At 47.0% G+C, this 23,367-nt stretch overlaps 1 protein-coding gene across 1 annotated transcript in view; it reads right to left on the bottom strand.

Annotated features, from left to right (window-relative positions):
- Positions 1-23,367, bottom strand: part of SKAP1 (src kinase associated phosphoprotein 1) — a 113,049-nt gene that overhangs the window by 76,153 nt on the left and 13,529 nt on the right. Inside the window, exon 4 of the mRNA XM_015885596.3 lies at positions 15,392-15,508. Coding sequence (XP_015741082.2) covers positions 15,392-15,508 — 117 coding nt within the window. The remainder of the gene's footprint in view (positions 1-15,391; positions 15,509-23,367) is intronic.

Here is a 23,367-nt window from a genome sequence, read left to right as displayed (position 1 = left end):
AGGCTGCAGCTTTTAGTGCGGGCAGCCACGGGGTGAGGCTGAAATAATAACAGTGTTCTGAAGATGCACTGCAGGCTATTAGAGAAAATTAGCCAGACCGGTTCTCTAAGTCACTTAACGAGATACAGTCGCACTTGAAGGGGTGCTGCAGAAGCTGGCAATAAGGAGCTGCATGCAGTGCTTCTTCCAAAGGGCACTCGGCTTCAACGGGCACTCCTGCAATGAGCAGAGCCTTCCAGCTTCGCAAACACTGATATAACAAAATAAAACAGCCCTGGAAAAGCTCCTTTATTCCAGGAAAAGGCAGCAATGATAGAAATCAACTCGCTTGCAAAAGTTGCCTTGTTTTGTTGGGTTTCTTTTAAACAGATTTGCTCTCGTGGTGGGGGTAAAAAATGAGCAATGATTTTCTAACAGCCACCTTTTACCTCCCTCAGCTTTTCTTCCCCCAAAAAATAATGGGGAGAGGGGGATGAAATAAAATCATTTACAAATTCTTTCGTTCCTCCCATAAATTTGATGGCGCCGCGTTCTGCTTAACGCAAACCGAGCAGAATTTCATACATCAGAATATAAATCCAATTCTCTTTACCTGCCAGGATCTCCTCAAGAGAGCAATTTCAAGGTCACAAAAAATGGGCCAAATCCTGAAGCCTTTTATTTGGTTTGATTTTAGTAATTATTCGGACTTAAGGGAGAGTTCTGCCCGTGACCGTGGCCCATCCAAGTAAGACCTAAGTGATGGTTTAATAAAGATTTGGTGTATTAAGGTGTGGATTTCGGGTCAGGTGGCAATCGCCGATCCGAGAGCACATGGGGATGTTTGTGTTACAAATAGACCTGCAAAACCTTCCGCCCGTTCCCAGCAGTTCCTTATTCCGGGATGGGAAATTAATGGCCTCCCCACTTTTCAATGAGTAAAAACGAGGGAATAAAACCATTTCAGAAGCCCTCAATTTCTCGATACGTACAAAGTGCCTTATTTTCATCATCCCTGTCACTTATGACAAGTGCCGACTGGACAAATACCAGCTCCAGCTCCGGCCATTCATTTCTATCCGCGATGATTTGAGCACGGAGGCTCAACTGCCTAATAATATATATGAGCTCCACTGTTGTTTTGTTGGTTTTTGTGGTTTATTTTTTGCCTACGGAAGGACCAATAAACTACAAAAACAAGGCAGGAAGATTTCACGACGCTTTGCAGCGCTTACAGCTATCGCGTCGCCGGCTCCAGATCTGCAAATAATGGACTTTTCAGCCTTTAGAAGGCACAAAAAAAAACCCAAAACAAGCAAAAAAAAAAAAAAGAGTGGGGAAAAAGCCTCTGGCCGCTCAGCCTACCTCCCCTGGATGCGTGGCCACTTGCTGCAAGCAATAAGATTTACAGCAGCAAGCCACCTTTGCTGTAGTTGCGGTGACCGTTTCTTTTCTATCAGTTCCAGCCCGCAGCTCCCAGCACCCCTCCAAAGAACAGATGTCCCGGAGAAGTGCAACCATTCATCCTAACAGCAGTTTGGGGGGCCAGTCCCGCAGGAGAAAGCTCTGCCATTGCCATGAGAAATCGACTTTTGTGATGAGCAGGAGAATAATATAGGAGCGGAGCGTTGCTGGGAGCAAAAGGCGCTAATTTGCTGCACCGCTGTACGGGGATGGGGAGAGGGAGGTGGGAGGAAGAAGGGATGGGATGGAGGGCTAAAATCCCACCGTTGCAGGAGCAGTGCTCAGAACCTGCTGCCCGTTCTTCATCAGCATGAAAAATGACAACTGTAACCAGATTTTTTCCTCCGTCGCCGGCGTAAATGTGCGATTACAGCTGTTCATATTTTCACTCTAATGAAGGGTTGTACATTTAAATGGTTAAGATTTATTGTATATTGTGCACTGCCTCCGTACGTGCAAAATTGTTAGCCGATGCTTAAAATGCCGCTTGTTTATTCCGGCATCAATTATCATTTCTCTCAATCATAAATCAAACCCATTCGGGCACTGACGGGTCTCTGGTTCTCCCAGAAAAAAAAAAAAAAGAAAAAAAAAAAAAAGCAGCAAAACCTCAAAAACACAAAAGTGAGGGGAGGGGATGCGGAGGAAAACATCACAACGAGGACAAGCAGGAGAAAATGAGAGAACACCCATTGGGAACGGCACCCATCATCCCACAGCAGCCCGGAGCCGACCTCGCTGGGTTTTTTGCCGTGAGTCTGGGTTCATAAACAGGTGAAATGATGGAGCTCATTGCAACGAACATCAACACTGAAACTAAATAACCGCGTTGCCAGCGCGGTCCCCGCTGTAAGACGGATGGTAAACTTGACCTGCCGCTGGTACTATCCGAGTGCCATTTTTTATCGCCCTTGGCCGCCCCCCCGGCTGGGCGCATGGTGTAAATGCCTCTGCGTGGTCAGGTCAGGCCCGGGCCCGGGTGAAACTCCGTTCACATTTGCATACAGGCGGGCTTGCACAATGAAGGCCCATCTGTTCCCGTCACCGAGTACAAATCGAGTGTCACCCAACTCGCTGCAAACGACAGCCGCGCGGCCATTAGATGGAGGAACGCTTAGCTCAGGTTACGGATATGGAACTGCTGATTTGGGTTTAAATACCTGATAACTGAAGACTTTTTATTACACACGAACAAAGAGTGAACCTTGAACCCATCCCCACAGCACCCTGCTCACAGCGGACCCCCAACCCGACACCCCGCGCCCTCCGTCAGCCGCACAAAGCCGCTGTGCATTTATCCAGGCCAAAAATAAAAAGACCTAAACCGAGATTTAAAATGCCATGAAACAGATTCGTAACCACAACCCACAGTACAGAATCTATACGGCAGATAGGATGGGTGCAACCGGAACGGGGTGGGGGGGAGAGGAACCGTGGTGTAAACAGGAGGCGAACTCTGAACTCTGCGTACCCTCAGAGGTCATTAATATTGTCGCAGTGTTGTTTCTTGAATCCCCACTAAATTTGGCTGGGGTAGAAATATTTGCAGCTTGGGTTCAGCGGAGGTGAGGCTGCACCCTTGCTCACCCCTTTGGATGGCACTGAGTAGGACCCCATATCACCATATGCAGGGCCATCCCCAGGTCAGCATCAGCCCCAAGAAGAACCCAAGGCCATGGGCAATGCAGCCCAATGTCAGTGTCATGAAACACTTTGGGGTTACCTCCTATATCTACTCAATTTATAGCGGGCTCATGAGGTTTGCTTTGGTGCTTTCTCCTTTCCAGTAGGGCAGCACTAAACCCTACAGGTGACTTTTAAATGAAGTCAGAAGACCCAGGGCTGTGCTCAGAACAAGGCTCCAGCCCCATGATAAGAGAATGAGGAAGAAAAGCAGCCAGTCTCAATGCCTGCACAGGATCAGCACAGTCATTACCAGCAACACTGCCTCCCTTGCTTGATAGACAAGGGGTCAAACACCCCACACCCCTCTGAAGAGCCACCTCTGAGCATCAGTTGCAAACTCTGGACCCAAATCTCAGAGCTAAGCAATGGGACCCCCCAACTGCAACCAATACAGCAGTGCAAGAAATGGGGCCAACCCCCCCAGAGCCAACATAGTCAGATCTGGTGGCACAGTCACAACTTCCAAGGTCACACAGTGATGCTGCACGACCTCACATGTGTATCACCCAGCTCTCCTTTCTACACTCACGTGCACAGCTTCAGAGCAGCCCCTCGCAGGGGGAGCACCAGCTGTGTTTTCTTATGCCCTCTTCTACCAGGTCCAAGACCATCCAAGCTCTCCCTCGTGCTATGGGATCCACTCTCCAGCCAACTCAGCTGTTCATTTACTGGGATGAAAACACACTTTGCAGCAGTACGAGCAGGAAAAAAAGCTTTTCTTCCACCACAGACCTTTACGGGAAGCTGAAATCCCATCAATTGAAGCCCCCCAACACTGGGAAGCTTTCCCCACCCTTCCAGACTTGCCCTGGCAGCTGCTTTTCCCTCTCTTGTAAAAGTTCCCTTAAACAAAGTGGGGATTTGCATATCACAGCAGAACCCCTTCTTGGGATGTCCCCAATTTGCATTCGAGGTGGCTGCGTGCAGCAGGGACAAATAAACCAAGGAGAAAAAGAAAAGAAAACATTACACAAGGTTTTACCCTTCTGTTGGCTCCTAAAGAAAGAAAGCCCCATTAAAGAGCTGTCACTTGTTTTAATTCCAGTTTTCCTACAGGGATATGATCCCATTCCCTTCTCCAAAAGATAAAGCAACTCGTCTGATAGAAATATTGGCTGCTTGGTGTGCGTGGGTCTTTTTTTTTTCCCCCCCCTCTTTCTTTTTTTTTTTCCTCTTTTTTTCTTGTTAGGAGTGAACAGGAACTGAACCTTGAACTTCATTTACCCTTTGAACTCGTTACCTTTAAACAAAATTCCCCATGCTTTCCCTCTTCAAACAAATTTCATCACAATTACAGTCCCTTCCACTTCGCTTAAAGATATATAATCATTGACTTGACCTAATTACCTGGTGCAGGCCTTTCTCTACAAGGTGAAAGCCATATTGGTGTGAACAGAAGCTGACCCCTGTATTCTCGATACCCCAATTTTATTCTAATTATTGTATAGAAGGTTTTCCATCTTCCTCTGTCCTCCTATTCCCTCCCCCCAGATGCTATTTTGTCGCTGGTGTGTTCAGCGATGCCCTTTGGGTTTCGAGCTGCCTGGAGACAGGCTGCAAAATCCATCTCGTGAAAAGAACAGGGGGTTTTCAAGCCTCCCCGGTTCAATAGGGATCCAAGAGACTGAGGTCTACAAAAGAAGGGTGAACAGCATCTCACATGCAGCCCTGACCCCCACGCAGGCTGCACCCCACACTGCAGCCCCATCCAAGGAGTCTGGGATGTTTGAATTAAAAGCTTTACCACAGCAGGGAACCCAAATTCTGACATGGAGATTGAAGCCAATGCCTCCTGGAACTCCGGCGTGGAAGACAAAAGCACTGAGCATTGGGCACTGGGTTGTCCCACTGTCCCTTGTCCCCATCAAGGAGCAAGTCAAGGTCATCCAGCTGCCAAAAATGGTGGTCCTCAGACAGATGATAGCTCAGATTCAGTAGAGCCCATATGGCAAATCCGGGTCTCATGTGCACATCACGGCTGTTTTCTCAACCCTCAGTTCAGCCTCTCAAACTGTGTTTCCTCCAGCATTGGGTACGTTGGAGGCAAATCACTCCACACTGTAACCACATCTCCATTATCCCATCCTGCCTCTTTGCCTATTTGAACTGCGAGCTCTTCAAAGCTATAAATTGGTGCTAAAGAGCTTTGACACTGTGGTAGTACCACAAAACACCATTGGAACAATTAAATTATCTTGCAGGAGAGTAGGACAAGGCTGTTGTGTCTTCTTCTATAATGCTGAGGTTTGCTGCGGTTCTCCACCTTATTCTCCACCTTATCTAAGATGCCTTTCATCCCATTAAGAATAAAACTAAGTTGCAATGAGAGGAACTTCCCACCTCTATCCTGATAATTTCTGATAGCATTCACAGACAAATAGAGGCTTGAATTGACCTTGCAATTCAAGATGCTTTCTCTTATTCTTTAAAACCAACAAGAAAAATCTAACAAACCCAGCTCCGACATTAATAAAGAGTCGCCGCGATTGACAAGCGGGGTCACTGAGAAATGGCACCTCCCTAACCTTTGCATTTGTCTTGGGTAATTGAAAAATAATTAGCAATTGCAAAAGGGTTCAATACCTAAGAGTAAACAAAGGGAAAAGGGTTACCCTAAGTCACGGTCCCATGGCCCGGGGCAGAGTGGTTTCTCATCCGCAAGGTGAGCATCCCCCCCTGACAAATGAGCCAAGGGCAGACAGGAAGCCAGGGGGAGGGCAGGTGCCTGGGGTCACCCGGAGCTGCTCTGTGCATTCACATCCCTTCCTGCTCTCTCCAGTTTGATCAGCATCCTAACACAAAAGGAGAAGCGGAGACAGAAGGAGCCAACGCCAAAGAGCGCAGATAGGTGGTGCGCAAAGCCCGGCTCTGTGTCAGAGGTAGTGCAGCCATTTGTTATGGTCTCTTGGCGAGAAAGGCCATGCTCAGATGCCCTGGAGCTCCACTGTAATAAATAGACAGTGAAGATTAAAGGAGCAAATCCTACCACCTGCCCCAAGCCTGAACCCACAGATTTAGCATACTGGGGTACCCAAGAGGGATGGAGGCTTTGTAGGCGACAGAGCTATAGCCATTTTATGGCATTTCTACAACCTCGGGGCTTGTGCGTGTGCCCCTCGCTCCCCTGCTGCTACATGAACCCGGGGCTGAGCAGGAGGACCAGGGGGAGGGGAGCACAGCACCGTCCCGATCCTGGTCATGGGATCAAACCCAGGAGCCAGAACCCAGCCGCCATGCTCTGCACTATTGTCCGCCTCTTCCCAGAGTTCTTTGATCAGCAGCAAGTTTGCATATCAAAGCAAAGAAGCAAAAGCGAATATTCAAATACTGATACTGTCTGGCCTTCCTTTCCCTTGGCAGGGCTGGCGAGGGATCATTCAAATTGCATTTGAAAAGGTACCAAAAACATCCTCAATTCCAAATAAGATGCATTTCCCCCCCCTCCAAAATTAATTGATGCATCCAGTCAAGCAGAGCTAGCAGACCCAGAAAGGCACTCAAAGCAGATGTAGAATTTCCACTTAACAGTTGGAAATAAAGCACCTTTAAATCAACCTTGACAGAAAGCAAACTGGAAACCCATCTTAAGAGGAGTGTCACCACCCCGATGTCCACTAGATGACTAATGTGGCAAAATGTTGGCAGCAAAGAATTCTCACCCACTTGGGAGATGCCATTACAACTCAAGGGAGCAGAAGTCATGCACTTCTCCAATAGAGATTGCTCAGGTAAGCAGCAGCTTTCCTACATCAGCAGTAGGACGTGGGTGCGAGCACAGAACAGGATGGAAAGATATACCCTATGTGAGGGTTTTATACTTTATACTTCCTTCCCACCAATCTCCATCTGCATGAAGTCTTTGAGGAATGACAGCAAGAGTTCCTGAGCATAACAAAACCGTCGGCCACCCCTTTTAATCACAGCAGATAGATAAGAGGAGAGGGCAATAATCCCAGGTAGCCCCCAAGTTTAAAAGCAAACCACCAAGGTGAAGCTGAAAAACGCTCTCACAAATCTCACATCACGCTCATAAAATAACAGGCCGGATTAAAAACCAAACAGGGAGTCAATTACTTTATGAGCACCTAAGGCAATAATTGCCTTCGTGGCAACAAGCAACCTTTGGGTCTGCAAAGAGGGAATGACCTCAGGCACATACGGTCAGCCTTCCTGATCGAGACATGAAATTAGCAGACGAAGGGTGATGTGGAAGATGCAATATATCTGGAGACTTTACTGAGCGTTTGATGCTGTGCCACAGCAAATCTCACTGAGAAAAAAAAAACCACAACCAAAGAAATTAATTTCCCCTCCGCTCGGATAGAAGCAATCGTCACAGGCTGAAAATTGGCCCAAGGGCCACAGACAAAAGCTGCTGATAAATGGCTTTGTGTCACGTGGGGGAGAAGCGTCTGTGTTGGGGTACTGCAGGGTATCGGTCCCCATTTTATCTAAGGCAAGTAAACAGTCCATTAATTCAATGAGCAGGAAGATACTAAATTAGGTGGTAATGCAAATATCAAGTGAAAGCAGAGGAAATAATAGTAGGGGACATTGAGAGGTTAGGAATACAGATAGAACAATAAAACAAGGTTCCAGCCACTACAGAATAAACCAGGGTAACAAAAAAAGAAGGTAATTCACCACACATTCAGCACTGGAGAAGGTTCTGTTTTACCACTGGGGGCATCAGGCTCTGTCCTTGGCTGTGCATCCCCCCAAAAGAGGTGAGAAAATGGGTCTGAGTTGAGGTTAGCAGCCAGCACACCTTGGGCCAGAGGTATATTAAAATCCAAATCTCAAAGCTCGTGGCACATCAGTTTTGTAACCCCCTCCCCACCAAGAAACACGCACGGCACTGATATTTAAGGGTGGATATACCCAGAGAGCAATTCTTAGTTAAGGCTTATGGAGGCAAGAGTTAGGGTAGACGTGAAAGCTTCACTGACCCAAAGATCGCTCCTTCAGATGCCCACAACAGAGTTCTGTCCTTTTGGGTAACTAAGAGTAGGTAAAGCAGAGGGATGAGCAATGAGAGGTGGACAGCACAACCCTATATCCCAACATTGACCCCACCAACCTGAACGCTCCAAATCTTCAAGGAAACATCACCCCTATCACGCACGTCTCCCCACACACCCCATGAATCAGGTGGTTATCAGGGGAGGGAGAGAGCACTCCCAGGATCTGGAAGGAGTTCAGAGAGCATTGGGAGCTTCACTCCACTAAATTTAGTCCTCCCCTGGATGTTGGGACTTCTCTGCCCATCTACCAGTCTTCCCTAGGCATCTCCTATGGGAGCATTAGGTCGCTTCGGCACTGAATGCCTTTGCCCCAGGTACTATCTATTTAAAATGAAAATAAACTTCTCATTTCTTCCCCCAGATTCCATTATTTTATCATGCTTTGATCCTTTGCAGAGCATTGGCAGACCATCTATACGTACAGCAGATGGCCAAGCTTCATTACTATATACAAAACAGCTCTTTGGCCAGAGAATCCACACAAGGTGCTGGGTGCTCCCAGGAACAAAGATGCCATTCCTAACCTGGGTCAAGTGGGCTGTGCACAAGGGAATTGTGCCCTTCCACTCTGATGGCTGAATCTCACTGCAAAACCACTTGAATGCTCATTGGGAGAGCATTGGGTCACCTTTGGGTTTGTCTGGGTGAGGAAGTCAAGGTTTCTTTCTCCAAAGGCCACCCCAAGTGCTATGGAAGTGCCACACTGAGGGTAACTTGGTTAAACACAAAGCCCCGGGCAATGGGAGGAATTGATCCATCTGCCTGAATGTTGGTGCAAGCACATAGTGAGGGTGGAGAGAGGAACAGCAGCAATTCACCCATTTCCAACAGCGGCTCCCACTTAAACCTTACGAGCGCGGGGAGAAAAAATAGTGGCGAAGCTTTGTAACCAAATAAAGAGAGCTGCGAGCTCAATAACAGGCATTATCCCATGGCCAAGATTTTGTTATTGTTGAGTACTGATTCCTTTATCTCTCGGAGACAATCAACCTTCAGCCAGAGGAGTCTAACCTTAAAACCCCATAACTCAATTTTACATAGCGTTAAAGTTTGGGGGGACATTTGTCAGTGCCGGAGCTGATACAATCAGTCTGGAAGACCCTTGAACAAAGAGCAGTGGGTGAAGAGCGTGTCACCTCAGCACACATTCGTTTCCTTGATGAACAAGGAGCTATTAGTTGGCGAGAAGGCATTATCAGGTTGAAGGATGGCGCTGATTGTTTCGGCTGCTCTTCCCACGGCGCTGGCTTAGAGCTGCTGGTCTCAGTGTCTGCTCGGCACCCTATAGTGCCCCAATGCATGCAGGTTGATACCCATCAGCACAGCCTAAGAATCATCATGGACACAACGTCCCTTTCAGCTCGCTCAGAGGATTCAGCTTGGTTCAAGAAGCTCTTCAACGCTGGATGCCTTCAACAGAGCTACTCTAAATGATGCATGTGCATCAACACAGCAATGCCCTCCTGCAAAATGATAGTGCCAACCACCAGCAGAGCCACTCTGCTAATGGAACCCCAACATCAGGTCCGGCTGCTCCAAGGAAAAGCCAGTTGGGTGAAGCTTTGCTTCATCCCTTATACTGCAAAGAGAAATGAAAGAAATAAAGGAAAAGGGAAAGAAAACAAAAAGGCTTTTTCCTCCTTTGCCACCCTCCACCCGGCCCTTAAAATGTTCTGCTTTGGGATTTATTATAAGCAGACTTTAATTTAAATTCTCCAGGACGGTGGCTTTATTTTTTGCACGCAGTGATGTTCAGCACTACATCACCTGAGTCATAATTTAATGCGTTCCCTGTGGCTCGCATTGAACCAAATATTCACGTCCGTGTTTAAGTCACAATGAAGTCAGCAGTAGCTGAGCGGGTGTTAATGTGTGGATATAAAGCAAGGGCTTTTATTGCTGTCCAGACCATTTCTCTCAGCTGGGAATTTCGTACTTCAGGACTCGTTAGTGAGCTGAGATTGATCCTGCAATGTACCATCATAGCTCCCACGAGCAGTTCCACCCAGGTGAGCACGCAATACCTAACCTTATCTATGGGATGAGGCTGTTTTATCCCATCCATGTAGCAGGAAAGCCCACGTTCTGCTGGCCTATGAGTCTACTTGTCCCATGCACAAAGGGAAGTTCACCCTGGTTTCAAACAAACCAACTTGCCATTAGGAAGAGCCCTGTTCGCTCCCCCTTATAACTATGTCATCAGCTCAAAACTCCAGCAAGCAAAGTATCAAAACCAACATAACCTGAAACCCACTCATAATTATCTCAACTTGAGCATCTCTGACCCTTTTTCCTTTTGTAGTACATGGGCTCACAGTGGGATGCTCTGCCCCCAAAGCAATGCAGGAAGCCAAAATAGCTTTCTTTAAGAATAAACAGGGCAGGAGATGTGATGAAGTTCCACCCTGACACTTTGTTAATGTTACATTTCTTGCCTATCGATCCCTTCGCTGGGGAGAATATAGAGCCACAAAACGCCTCAGATTTACATCCTCATGAATAAAAAAAGGGCCTTTAGGAGGCGGGTGTGCGACCCACACCTCCATAATTCACATGGGTCTGACACAGGGATGCTCAGTTTGCTATAAGAGAAGGCTAAGACCACTCCAGGACCTCACTGAACCCCATAGAAATAACCCATAGGTGGAGGACTCAATGCTCACCTATGCTCTATTAAGCATCTTACCAAAAGAAATCCCCTTAAGACCTCATTGTTAAGGGCTGTCCCTCCAGGTATGCAAAGCACATCTATCCATTCGACCCCATGCTTATGAAACGAGCAGAAAAAACAACCAACTTTAATTATGCTTTCTCCTGTTGGCAAAGAGTGGAGAAGTAAGAAGTGAGGGTTTCTGCTTTGGTGAGGCTGCATTAATAAGTTATTAGTGCTGAGGTCTGCGTAACTTGAGTTATAACTCTGGTCTGAGGTGCCACAGACCCACACGGCTGAGATTTTACACCACATTTCATAACATTTTTGGGTAGTTTAAGAGCTCTCACAGTAAGGAATCACTGCAGAATCTCAGCTTAGAAACCAAACAAACATCACAGTGGTTAAGGCAAAAACCCCTTCCAAGCCACAAACCAAGGCATGGAACACCCGATGGTAAAGACAATAACAGACATCTTGTATTGCATAAAAGCAGCTCTGAGGTTTACAGCCCTCAGCTGCGAATAGCCACCAGGCCCTCACATCCCATTCAGCAGCAGCAGCCCCCCCTTTTAACCTCCAGACCCCCTGAGCACAAACTCCCATCCAGACCTGCAGGCAGCCCTGGTACAGAATTGATGTCCTGCTAAACAGTGACCCAGATGTGCTTTAAGCCCCAGCTCTATGGGATGATGCCCAAGGAATAGAGCCACAAGGGACGTCCGTCAGACCATTCCCAAAGCATTTCTTGTGCTGTTTCATCAAGTACATCAACAGCAAGTTTAGAACAACGCAAGAAAGGACATGTCTGGACATTGGGGAGACAGAGATAATTGCTTCTAATGGGATTTTAAAAGAACACAAGAAAATATAATGCTTTCAACCTGTAAAAGGCACTCGACATTCCGGGTTTGATCTCTTATTGAGGCTGCAGACACTCAGGTTCTTAGTCTGCATTTTATTTCATGCACTTTCAAAAGGAAATCAGACCCAAACTTCAGCAGCTTTGGGACCGGCAGCTCACAGGGCTGCAGCCTGCACCCTGAACCTGCTGCCCACACACACAGCCACTCCGTGCCTCCCCAACACCGCAGTTTGGGGAAGAATAAACCATAATTCCCACTTTGGCTCTAGCAAAAAGCAAAACTCTGCTGTTATTGAGCCAACCCAAGGGTGTCGCTCAGCCCACGCCGTGCTGCCAAAGCCCCGCTGCTCTCACACCCGCTGCCAGCAAGAAGAAATACGCACAACAACCTGTTTTATTTGCTCTTTTTCTTTCTTTCAGCCGCTTATTTCATGGTCAAGGTTCAAATGAAAACCCAAAGAACAGCATCGCGATCGGCTCCCGAACGGGCTGCACTTCCCCTCCGCGCCACCAGGGGGCGCTGCGGAACTCCGCCAGACGGCAGCGAGCGCTATGCATATGGGGTGGGTGGCAGACCCCCATGGTTGGGATCGCTGTCCCAATAGAGCCCCCAATAGAAGCACGTAGGAAAAACGAGGGGGAATTAAAAGCAGAAGGTGTAGCTTCACGCTCACAGATTGTCTGGAAGCCGGGGAGCACGCACGGTTCAGAGCCAATGCTTGGGGAGAGAATGGTTCGATGCTCCGCATCAAGGGAATATGGGATGCCCGAAGGTAAACGCTTGGGTTGTGCAGGGGATTTGCTTGGAGGCCAATAGGGACAAGGCAGCAGCTTCCCAAAGAGCTTTACAACCTCATCCCATGAGCTTCCATGCTGGCTTGCCAAGCCCTTCTTGCAGAGAGCACACAAAACTCACCGCAGGATTTTCCCCTACCCTGTCATGTCCAAACAGGAGCAAATTGAGGCTCTCCAAGATGCAAGCAGGTTTAAGAAGTAAATCAGAGTCTCATCACCTCCTAATCCCAACCTTCAGTATCACACTTCCATTTTTCCTTGTCTCCATCCCCCCCCAAGCCACTGGGGCGCAGTGATGGACCATCTCACCCTGCACAGCTATTAAGACAGAAGCCATTTTTAGCAGGTCTTTATGAAGCAAAGGGGCGTCTTTGCCAAATTGATTTGATCTTCAGAGCTTCGGCATTGAAATAACACACGGGAAAAGTGGATGAGCTGCATGTCTGCCCACAGACACGATGGAAAAACCTTGCAAGTCAGAGCTGAGATTTCTTACCATGGAGACTATGCCTAACAGAACCCGTACAGCACACTCCTGTCACTGTGAGTTATGCTCCCTTCCTAACATATACCTCTGTTACACCAATATATGGTTGCTCCTCTCGTGGTGACACCAGCAATACAGCCACCAGGCATGGGGCTGCAGTGACCACAACCCCCAGCTCCATGTGATGCTCTGACATGGGGGTGAATCATTTGGCTGCTGCCTCGGTGTCCCTCCAGTAAGACATCACTGGCTTTGTTATGATAGGAGCAGTGCTGCTAAAGAGCCAAGGGGAAGAAAAAGAACAAACAAACAAACCAAACCCTATAAAGCAATATCTAAAAGTGCTCAATGTTAAAGCTGCAGCCTCTCCAGCCCTTTAGGAAGTGATACCTTCCGCACAGGAAAACTAAATCACACAACACTGGCAACACTTAGCAATCTATCCATTTAAAAGAAAGTCTTTTCTGCAAAGTCTTTCGCGGTCTGAGCAGAGTACATTACGTGGGAAGTGTCTCATCAGAAATACTGATCATTATGGCAGTACTTTGTGCTTCTACAGAGCTTTGCAGCCTCCCAGCACTGTACAAACATTAGCTTCTTAATCACTCATTAGGGACAATCCTACAGAGCAGGGCCATGCCTCATTGAGTAAAGTCATCCCCAACTCACACAGCCCCTCTTGCTCCCTCCAGAGACAACTTGAAAGGATCTCTGATTCCCAACACGAGTTCAGAGCAGGGAAGGAGAAGTCTGTGCGGAATGAAAGTGAACAGTGTTGGCTTCACCATCCCCAAACTCCCCTGCAAAAGCAGCAAAGAGCATCAGCCCAGCCAGAGGGATCCGTTTCCACTGAAGCCTTGGATTAATAACATTGGGGACTTCATAGAATAGCTTGGGTTGGAATGGGCCATAAAGATCATCTAGAATTCAGCTTTTCTTTTCCTTCAGCTCTCCCGTTCCAGACTGCCAACAGTCTGAATCCAATCAGCCAAAACTGTCCGACTTCCATCCACAATGAACACACTCAAAGCCCATCATTTGCAGACATCCAATGCTCTTATCAATTCCCAAGAGCCAACACCTCATTACAATATAACCACTCTCAAATCCAGCTTCTTCCCCCCTTTCTTTTTTATTGCATGCCGTTTTTTTCTTTCCCTGTGTTATCCATCTCCCGGCCATTCACCCCCAACTTGGGCAGCCTTCCATTGAGCCTGGCATTTCATCTGTGTCTGAACATCTCCAGTGGTGCCAAGTGTTTGCATATCTCACAAGTGTTATGTCAAACTCTGCCCCTTCGGGCTGCCAAAAACCACTGCTCAAAGTTAGCAAAGCAAATACCTTCTCAGACAAGCTTAATAAACATGCCAGGAGAAAGCCTAGGCTTCATGAAGACGATGCTCACCTGATGAGGCCAAACTCGAGGTCCTCAGCACCCTTTCATGTCCCAATTAACCCAACGTTCATTATCCCTATCGCACACTCTCCATCTGCACGTTGCATTGACTCATCGTTTCTGATGCCTTCAAAGAGCTGAACCCAAATTCCACACCTCTTTTCCCAACTATCAGACCAACCTTATCTCTAATCAGTCTCAATGAAGCCATTTTTAATAGCATGAATCAATACCTGTGACAGATAAGCCTGGTGCTCTTTACAGCGCAAGGAAACTAAATTTGGTGCCCATCAGCTCTTATGGCCTCATCCCAAATAAATCCTCATTGCTTTGTGCTCTTGACTGATGACTACCAGCCCACTAATGAGAGTGGGAGTGGATGTGAGAGAATACATCGAGCAGGAAGAGGTGGAGAAGAATAGGGAAAGAAGCAGAGAAAATGAAAGGGCAAAAGGATGAGGAGTGGGGAGTAAGAAAGCATTGGGGAAAGTGCACAGGAAGTGAAAAGAGGAGGAGGAAACAAGATCTGTGGGAAGGAGGAGATTGAGAACCTGAGACTGAAGCAGTCGAGCCTTCACTAGGGCCCACAGATAACCCCAGAGGAGATAGAACTGTCTCCACAATGAAGGCTCCAATTTCAATAGCACAGCGCAAATCCATCACCCCTAAACCAGTGCTCATAAGCTCAAACATGGCAGCAACTCTTTGCCCCAGGAAAACTCTGTCTGGCATTGAATGCTCTTTAATATACCCTTGGCCTCAGAGTACAAGCTCACCTCCCTTGCTCGGCTGGGTGCAATTCTTTGCTATTGGGAGGACAGAGCTCCAAACAAGAAGGTCCCCAAAAAGGCTTTCCAACCAGATCATTTAGATTAGCCTAATTTTCATAACACAGAAGGAGAGAAGCTATGGGAAGACAACGTGACCCCTCTGAAGCATAAGGATGAGCACCAAGCACTCAACCCCTCCAGCGTTATGAGATGAGATACGAGCCACACCATTCCCATCTTCTATACATGACTTTGAAAGGCCAGCGGTGACTTACCATCATCCTGCAGGTCCGATGGCAGCGGGACATCAGATGTCACAGAAGGGGCCAGACTCCAGCTCTGATTGTCATCTGAACTGTCCTGCCCAAAGCCAGCATCGTGCTGAGTCTCTCCTAGAAAGAGAGCAGAGCTTCATTTTAATGAAGACATTGCCATATCTAAAGCTTATCTCCCACACTGAGAAGGTGTTTCTTCCCTTTTCCAACCTTCCACTGAGGTTCTCTACAAAACCCAAACTGGCTTTGGTGGGTCATAAGGTTGGATGAATCATTTAGGGTCAAGGCAGTGTATTTCTACTGCAACGGCACCCATGTTATGTATATACAGAGGGCTCACAAGGAGGAGGCTGGAAGTCTGAGCTCTGACACTTTGGCCCCAAGGCCTGTTCCATTCAATGCTCTTGCACTCAGCATCCATCTGTAAGAAGGAGATCATAGAATCCTATGGCCTTCTCCTCTAGAACAAGGAATCCTATATTGCTTCCGACACTGGGTTTTATGCAGAAAGCACAATAGGAAAAGATGTTAACATAAAACTTTAATGCAAGCGGAGCACACGTAGGCTGCATGGAGGAGAAAAGGCTGCTTGGCTCAAACAAAGCAAAAAAGCCATCTTTCAACCTTCTTTTTTTTCTCTTCCTGAATACACACAGCCCAGACTGCTGATAACGGAGGTAAAGACAGCTGGCTCCTCATTCAGCACACAACAAACAGCACCAAAGGTGGGTTTGCAGCTGATGTTAATTGCGTTCAAACAGGAACGAATCTAAGTTCCAAACAAGGTTTATCTTTGCAAACACAGAAACTGTGCCCCGTGGTTTGAATCGAGCACTGATGAAAGGGTAACGAAGAGCTGGAATGGGAGGTTCTCCTCCTCCCACCACCAAGAAATGCATTGAGGAAGCAGCACTCTTTCCAACTCTTATTTACTTCCATCAGCCATCCCAGCTGCTTTTGGAAAGTGCATCATTCAGCATCTGCATTACCAACCTCTTCTCATGCCATGAAGAAAGCTGCAGGTCCCCCAACCCTGCAATTCCTGCTGCACCATCACACCAAAGTGGAAGACATTCTGCAGTGATCTTCCATCCTTGCATTCGAATGAGCATCCTTCCTATGTGCCATGCTGTAGTGTTGTATGCTTGATTATTTGCAGCATGTGAGCCCATTCAGCCTTAATATCTTAAAAAGAACCAATGCAAACTGCCAGGCTCCTCAAGCCAGCACCGAGGTAACAGGTGTTCCCCTATAACGAGATACAGGTGCAGCATTATTGTGATAATGAGCAAACTGTTTATGGTTGCTGAATAGCAGCCCATCTCACTGGGGAGGAGCAGCTCATGCATTGAAGTGTGGCTGCAGCACATTGCTTGGTGCAAGGATCCAGGCAGCAAAGTTACTTGCAAGAATAAGCTGCATCTGCTCTTCCTTGCAGCAGGTTCACACATTGGGCTTCCACACATTGCATTAACCCATTCAAGAATGCAGAGGCTGCAGAATATACAGACAAAGCCGTGCCAGGCCCAGCAGGGCTCCAGCCCATGAGCTACTGCAACAACAAAGGCATATTCTGTTTGGTTTAGCTTTAGGAATATTTTTAAACTGCTTTAGAGCTGCAACACCAAAGATCAACAAATGCTCTGCAGGCAGCGAGTTGCAAAGGAAAGGAAAGAGGGTTGGTTTTACAAACTCCTGTGCTTTCATCTCCCTTTTCCATTAAGTTTATGGAGCAGCAACAGCTACTTGAGTCCAAGCAGAAAGCAAAGAACCAACCACTTGTCAGGGGCCAAGCTATTGTTTTAAACAGAGGAAAAACTCATTAGCTTTTAATGAAAACGTGGGGAATAAAAACCAAATAGCACACAACTCCAGCAAATAATTACCCTGCACCTGACGCAGAGCTGCTCTATCTTCCTACTCAGGTCCTCAGTAACTCCACTCAACTCATCGTGCTTTGGAGCATGAACAACTGCAAGACTGACTTCAAGGGGGAAGAGTGAGAGGTTCCTTGGGCTTATGCTTCATCTTGGGGTCTCTTGGCACTGCTTGGCTACACCTGAGTGTGCTCAGTGCCTTCTCTTGTGTTGTGATTGTCGTGGCATAGGGAAGATAGGAAAGGTGGGAAGAGGAAAGGGGGAAAGGAAAGAAAGCCATCTTTCAGCTGCCTGATGTACTCTGTGGCAACAGGTTCTTGCACAGCAGCAGAAAGAGAGGCTTGAAGGCACTGTGTGTAATTAACACAGACCCACTGCTTCATGTGGATGGGCAAAGTGCAGGGGGGCATATCATGTCCCCAGGGTTGGGGTACCAGGCCTAGGAATCCACACTAAGCAGGGCATGGTGGTTGGTGACCCCACACATAGCATGGAGGTTGAAACTGGATGGTCATCATGGTTCTTTTCAACCCAGACCATTCTATGATCCTTTAAGCTGTACTTTGTCCATCGTATATGTTCAAACAGTGAATGAAAGCATGGCAACAGACAGAAAGAATGAGGACTTCAATAGGCAGAAGGGGCTGCTGTGTAGAAAGGGGAGCATCTCCAGGAGCTTGTTAAGGGAACTGCAATTAAACTCACTTGGCACGTAGCAAAGGCCTTCAGGTACCCAGAGTTTCATTAAGCATCTTTTTAGAGCACGAGGAAAATCAATACAGAGCGGGTTCCATTTACACTTTATGATAAGGCATTTCGTGCCAAAGCGGAAGGAAAATCCCCAACTCCACTTAATATTCGAGGAAACAAAGTTCCTGCTTTAAAGTAACGACTCTTCGGCATCACCCTACAAAATAAAGGCCTCTGATCCAACTCCCATCTCGACGCTGTTAATATCTCCACGTTTTCAGGGACTCATTTAGCAGGGCTGTATTATCAATACTATGGTTTCATAGTGCTGAAATTACAGAGGATCACATGGAAACACATCAGCAGCGATGCACCCACACAGTAAGTACTGCTCACACGCAGCTCTATTACAGTTTAGCTTTTGCAGCGTAGTTAAAGCTCCGTCAACGTTGCTATTATAAATTACGCACCTTTTAAAACACATTTATGTGCCAGGAAACGTACGAGGTTTGCTTTTTTTTGAATGCCTTCAAGGCTTCATCAGCTCCTAAGCACCCATATGGATTTGTGTGATTTGTCCCTGTGATTAATACACCAACAGCTGAGGGGTTTGGGGAAGCACTGAGTTTCTGCACTCGGATCCTAAGTTCCTTTTAGTAACACTGCATACATCTGAGTGTTCAACAGGGCTTGTTGCCCATTGAGATGCACACACACGTCCTTCCTTTCCTCCCCATCCATCCCAACAACAGCAGTCGTCACAAACCACATAGGAAAGAACCCTTATGGACAGATCTCAAAGTGTTTATCCCACTTCAATGCTATCTTAGGGGCAGGGATATAAACTATGTGCAGGAAAAACTCGCTGTTTATGCTGTGTTCTCTGAGCAGGACAGGTTGACTTCATTGCAATAGGGTCAAAAGCAAAGCATAGGACCTCCATTCAACCACAAGGAGCCCATTTATCCTTAGTTTCCTAACGTTGACCCAAATGGGTCTTGGCCAGCTGACACACGAATCCAACCCAAGGCTAATTTCTCACCCTCGATATCCACTTTTATTTTGCCTTGTTATTAATTGCATGTAGTAAAGCAAATTAATGGGCCACTAAAACTGCCAAAACCAACAAGGGGAAGGAGCTCTCGCACTCATCTCTCCTGCCTGCAGTAACGCGGTTCGGCCAGCAGGGGGGGCTGCAGCGCGCAGCATCGCTCTGGGTGAGCAAACCCAGCCGTGCAGCTTTAAGGTCCTTAAAGGGAGATAAACAGGCAGCTTTGCAGCTGGGGAGCAAAACCTGCTCCTATCAAAGCCCTACAAAGAGCCTGAGGCTTTTATAGTGCTGAAACCTGTGTAAGTTTCGGCTTACTTCGGTTACTCTGAGAGAATAAGCCTGAAGAAGGCTGGAAAGCTCGGGGTTAAACTGTTTTCTCTCCCTGTTATGTAGCAAAGAAGCCTCGTGATGATATGAGATAGAAGATAATCGGGATGTCATTGAGTCACATGCAAATACTAAAGGCTCTCCCATCACTGATTATGGATCTACTTCTATAATAACCCCAAAAAACACCTACTCTCATACCAAAAACTCCCCTATGCATGTGATATTCAAGAAGCCTGCAGCTTGCAAGCCTTGCCTAGAAGAACACTTCAGCAGGGCTGCCCTATGAGAGCACAAAGCTCTTACTTAGCAAACTTCAGCTTGTGGTAAACTTGGAGTCCCACAGAACCCCCCCAAACCCAGGGAGATGCAAAATCTGCTGAGCTCACACTGTAACTTTGCCATGACTCCTCATTGAGTCACATGCAAATCCTAAAAGCTCTCCCATCGCTGATTATGGATCTACTTCTATAATAACCCCAAAAAACACACCTACCCCCATACCAAAAAACACCCCCAGCCAGCCCCTCTTCAGCTGAGCTCTCCTCTTTGCTTTTCCCTTCCCCTCCTTTTCTCAACATGCATTTGCTCTCTCCCTCCCCCTCTGACTTCCTCCCTCTCTTGCAGCCCTTGGCACCCTTTCAGTTAAGGCGCTGTATATTCCACCTCTTAAGTGGGCAGCAGCTACACAGAACAGCTGCTGACAGGGGAAGCACAGCACATCTCAGCCTGGTTAGGAACAAGCCTGAAACCCAGAGCAGCAGCAGATTCCCATGGGATGTAAACAAATAAACAAGATTTAGTCTTTCTTTGATGACCTGGTAACACACCAGCAAAATATAAAGCCTATCCAATGGGGGCAAAACCAGCTAAAAGCTCCCTGTAATGTCTGGGCATAAATAAATTTGTGCTTGTGAGGCTCTTTGAAGAGGCAAAGCTGTCACTTAATGGGGATGCTGAGGAACAGGAAGATCACAAAGCTGCGCTTTGGTTCATCTCCTGAGTTAGCAGCTCTGCTAAGGATGCAGCAAAACAGCAGCTGAGAAGCTGGGCCATGCACTTGTGCACTGCAATAATTCATAGAGCAGCTCTGCAAACACAGTTTGGTACCTACAAAGGTGCCTCAATGGTAGCAGAGAGGAGTAGCTTTGAGTAATGCCTGTTGCAGCTTCTGGAGGGTCAGCCTGTGTTTGTTTCCGAGCAAACAGGGAAGAAGTGGAATAAACCCATGAGGGAGCTGGAGTTTAGCAAACATATTCCAATGGCAAGACACAAGGAGGCTGTCTTGCCCGTATCTGCAGCAATTTTGGGCTGTTGGGAAAATAGGAGTATGAACAGAGAGTGCAAAGACAAGAGCTGGGAGCACACAGTGGGTGATGGGCACTCCAGGGAATGGGGGAGATGCTCATTTGTAATAGGGCAGAGGGTGATTTTCCAGTTGTGCTTCAGGATGGAGTCTCACTAAAGGGCAGAATTACTGCTCTATAAAGCAACGCAGCACTGGAAACATGGTAGGGAAGGTGCTTCAAAACTCTGGCTTTGGACAGGCTGGAGGGTCAGTAGATCAGACACAAAAAGCAGAGGTACCAAAGCTACACATCTCTTGGCTTTTTCTACCCATGGACATCAATAGGAGCACCCATGTGCCCAAGTTTGCTCCTAGACTCATTGCTCACCTCCAAAATACATTCATAAGGTAACAGCATCATTTATAAGCCCATATAAAAGCAACACCATGCAACTGCTTAGAGTCTATAGGACTATGAAATGAGAGACTCGGATGCTAGAAGCACTCTCTTTATAGACTAGTTTACCCAGGTTATAATGCCCATAGAGAGGAGAACCCCATGCTTGGAGCTGCAGGAAGCAAAGCTCAGTTGCTGACAAAGGGAGCTGTCAGAAGTGTTGATGTTAAAGCTTTTCTTTTTTTAACTCCAAGAACATGTGCCTTTGTGTATATTCTATTTGCCATTAATTAACTCTGTCCCACACACCACCCAAACACATCCAGGACTTCAGAAGGCATTCGAACCCAAGTTTTGTGTTTTCTTTTTGTCTCTCCGTGTTATGACATCTCGAGGATTGGAGCTGGCACTCGTGTTTATAAAGCAGGGGAATTCCACGCATGGTGATAGGATGGATATTTTAACAATATGGTACAAATATTGTCAATTTGCTATTTTTTCCCCTTGCCTTTTCCAACACATCATCAATCTAGAGCGGGTTTCTGTGCTTGAACCCTGCTTACCACTGAGCTGGAGACTCTTGGCGTGGATGCAAAGAGGCTTTTTTATAAATAAAACTTAAGAAAATCACCATGCACTCCATTAATTCAGGAACACTCCGCCTCGGCTTCAAAGGGGGATCTTTACAGTAAAGATGGTGTTTTTGCTGCTTTAATGATTTGCTACTTGTACTTGTCATAACTACACGAACCAAGTATGCAATAGCAGGGAGCAGCGGTTCCGTCTCCCATCCAGCTCTGCTTCAGTTTGATTCAATACATTTGAGGTTGCCTAGAGGAAAGCTACTTCATAAATCTGATACTTAAGGCCATTGTAAAATGCCAGTTAAGAAAGGAAACTGCATGCGTGCCTCGGCTCTCCTTATCTCATGCACTGCTGTGGCATCCAGCTCTTCTAACAGCGAGTGACCCATGAAGCTCTGTGCATCTGAGCCAAGGCAAGCAAGGCCAACAGAGGTAAAACAATACATACTCCATCTAAATATATATATATACACACCATGAGAGAAGGGACCTAGGGCTTTCCACAGATACTTAAGCCTGTTGCAGAACATGAAGGCTCCTGATTTTTAAGGAGCAATTCAATGCTAAGCTCCATTCCAGCAAAGCCAAACTTCAGCCCCATTGCAGAGCTCTCTTATTTAGCCACAAGAACCTCTCTCCTTTCCTAACCCTTCTTTTGCAGTGCTCCCCACTTCTCCTCAATGAACCATCTCCTCTTGCCTGTAGTTTCCCCCTCCCTCCATGAATCCCAATGCATTGCAGTACCCCGGAATGGCCTGGTGCTGCTCCCTCACACCGCTCCTTTCTGCTCAAAGCTGATGCAGAACGTTTCCCCTGCACTCAATTCTGAATTGAGAAGCACAACCTGAAGGAGAAGCAAAGCAGATCCAGGCCCCGAGTTGACTTTCTTGGCCATTACCAGAACCTAACACAGTGGGAAAGCTGCAACCATTGAGGTTTTGCTCTTAAGATGAGCATCCCAAACCTTCTAAGCATCAGCCCTTCCTTCCCCCCCAGCCTCCACTGACCTGTTATCTTTGTCACCTGCTTTGCCTTTTAAAAGGCACAAGCCTCACAGTCAATCTCCAGCTCTCCCCCACCCAGCACACACACACTAAGTCCCATCACCACCTCTCCTCCTCCCACAGCTTCATTCCCTGCAGCCAAGGCAACATCCCTGCCCACGTTTTGCTCTATACAAGGATATATACAGGATAGCTTTGGATCTCCAAAATGGCACTGGGATGAGTTCAGTTTGCAACGCACCTCAAGACCCAAATGCTCACACAGCATAACTCCATACAGCCCTGCCATGAGCTGCATTTACAAATCAACTCTCCAGCTCCACCAACCAACCCTCCTAACATTATTTAGGCTTCCAGCTCCATAAAGGAACACGATATTTCAAACAGAACAAAAGCAGATCCCTCCCTCCACCTTCTGAATCGAACTTTCCAAATTAAGAAAGAAAAATCAACCCACACGACTAATTTTGAGCCCTTTTATGTGTTCTAATCCTTCCTCACTTTTTTTCCCCCCCTTTAATTTTGAGCACAGCTGTCTGTTGTACTTTCTCAAATGATGCCAGATGCTGGGTTCATCAACCGAACGCATGAAAACAATGGTTTGAAAGCAATTAGAAGCACCGAGGCTGCACTGAGGCTCATATTAAAATGTGATAACACTGTTCTAAAGGGAATTGCAGCGCTGCTGCATTTCTGACATTTCTGTGTTGCCAGATAGGCAGGATGTGCTGGAAGTGGGCCCTGATCAAGGAGGTAAC

This window comes from Coturnix japonica, unplaced genomic scaffold, assembly GCF_054131305.1.
Source record: "Coturnix japonica strain WE unplaced genomic scaffold, WE-NBRP24 Scf049, whole genome shotgun sequence".
NCBI lineage: Eukaryota > Metazoa > Chordata > Aves > Galliformes > Phasianidae > Coturnix > Coturnix japonica.
Note: the sequence above shows the minus strand (reverse complement) of the source record. Positions and strands in the feature narration are given on the sequence as shown.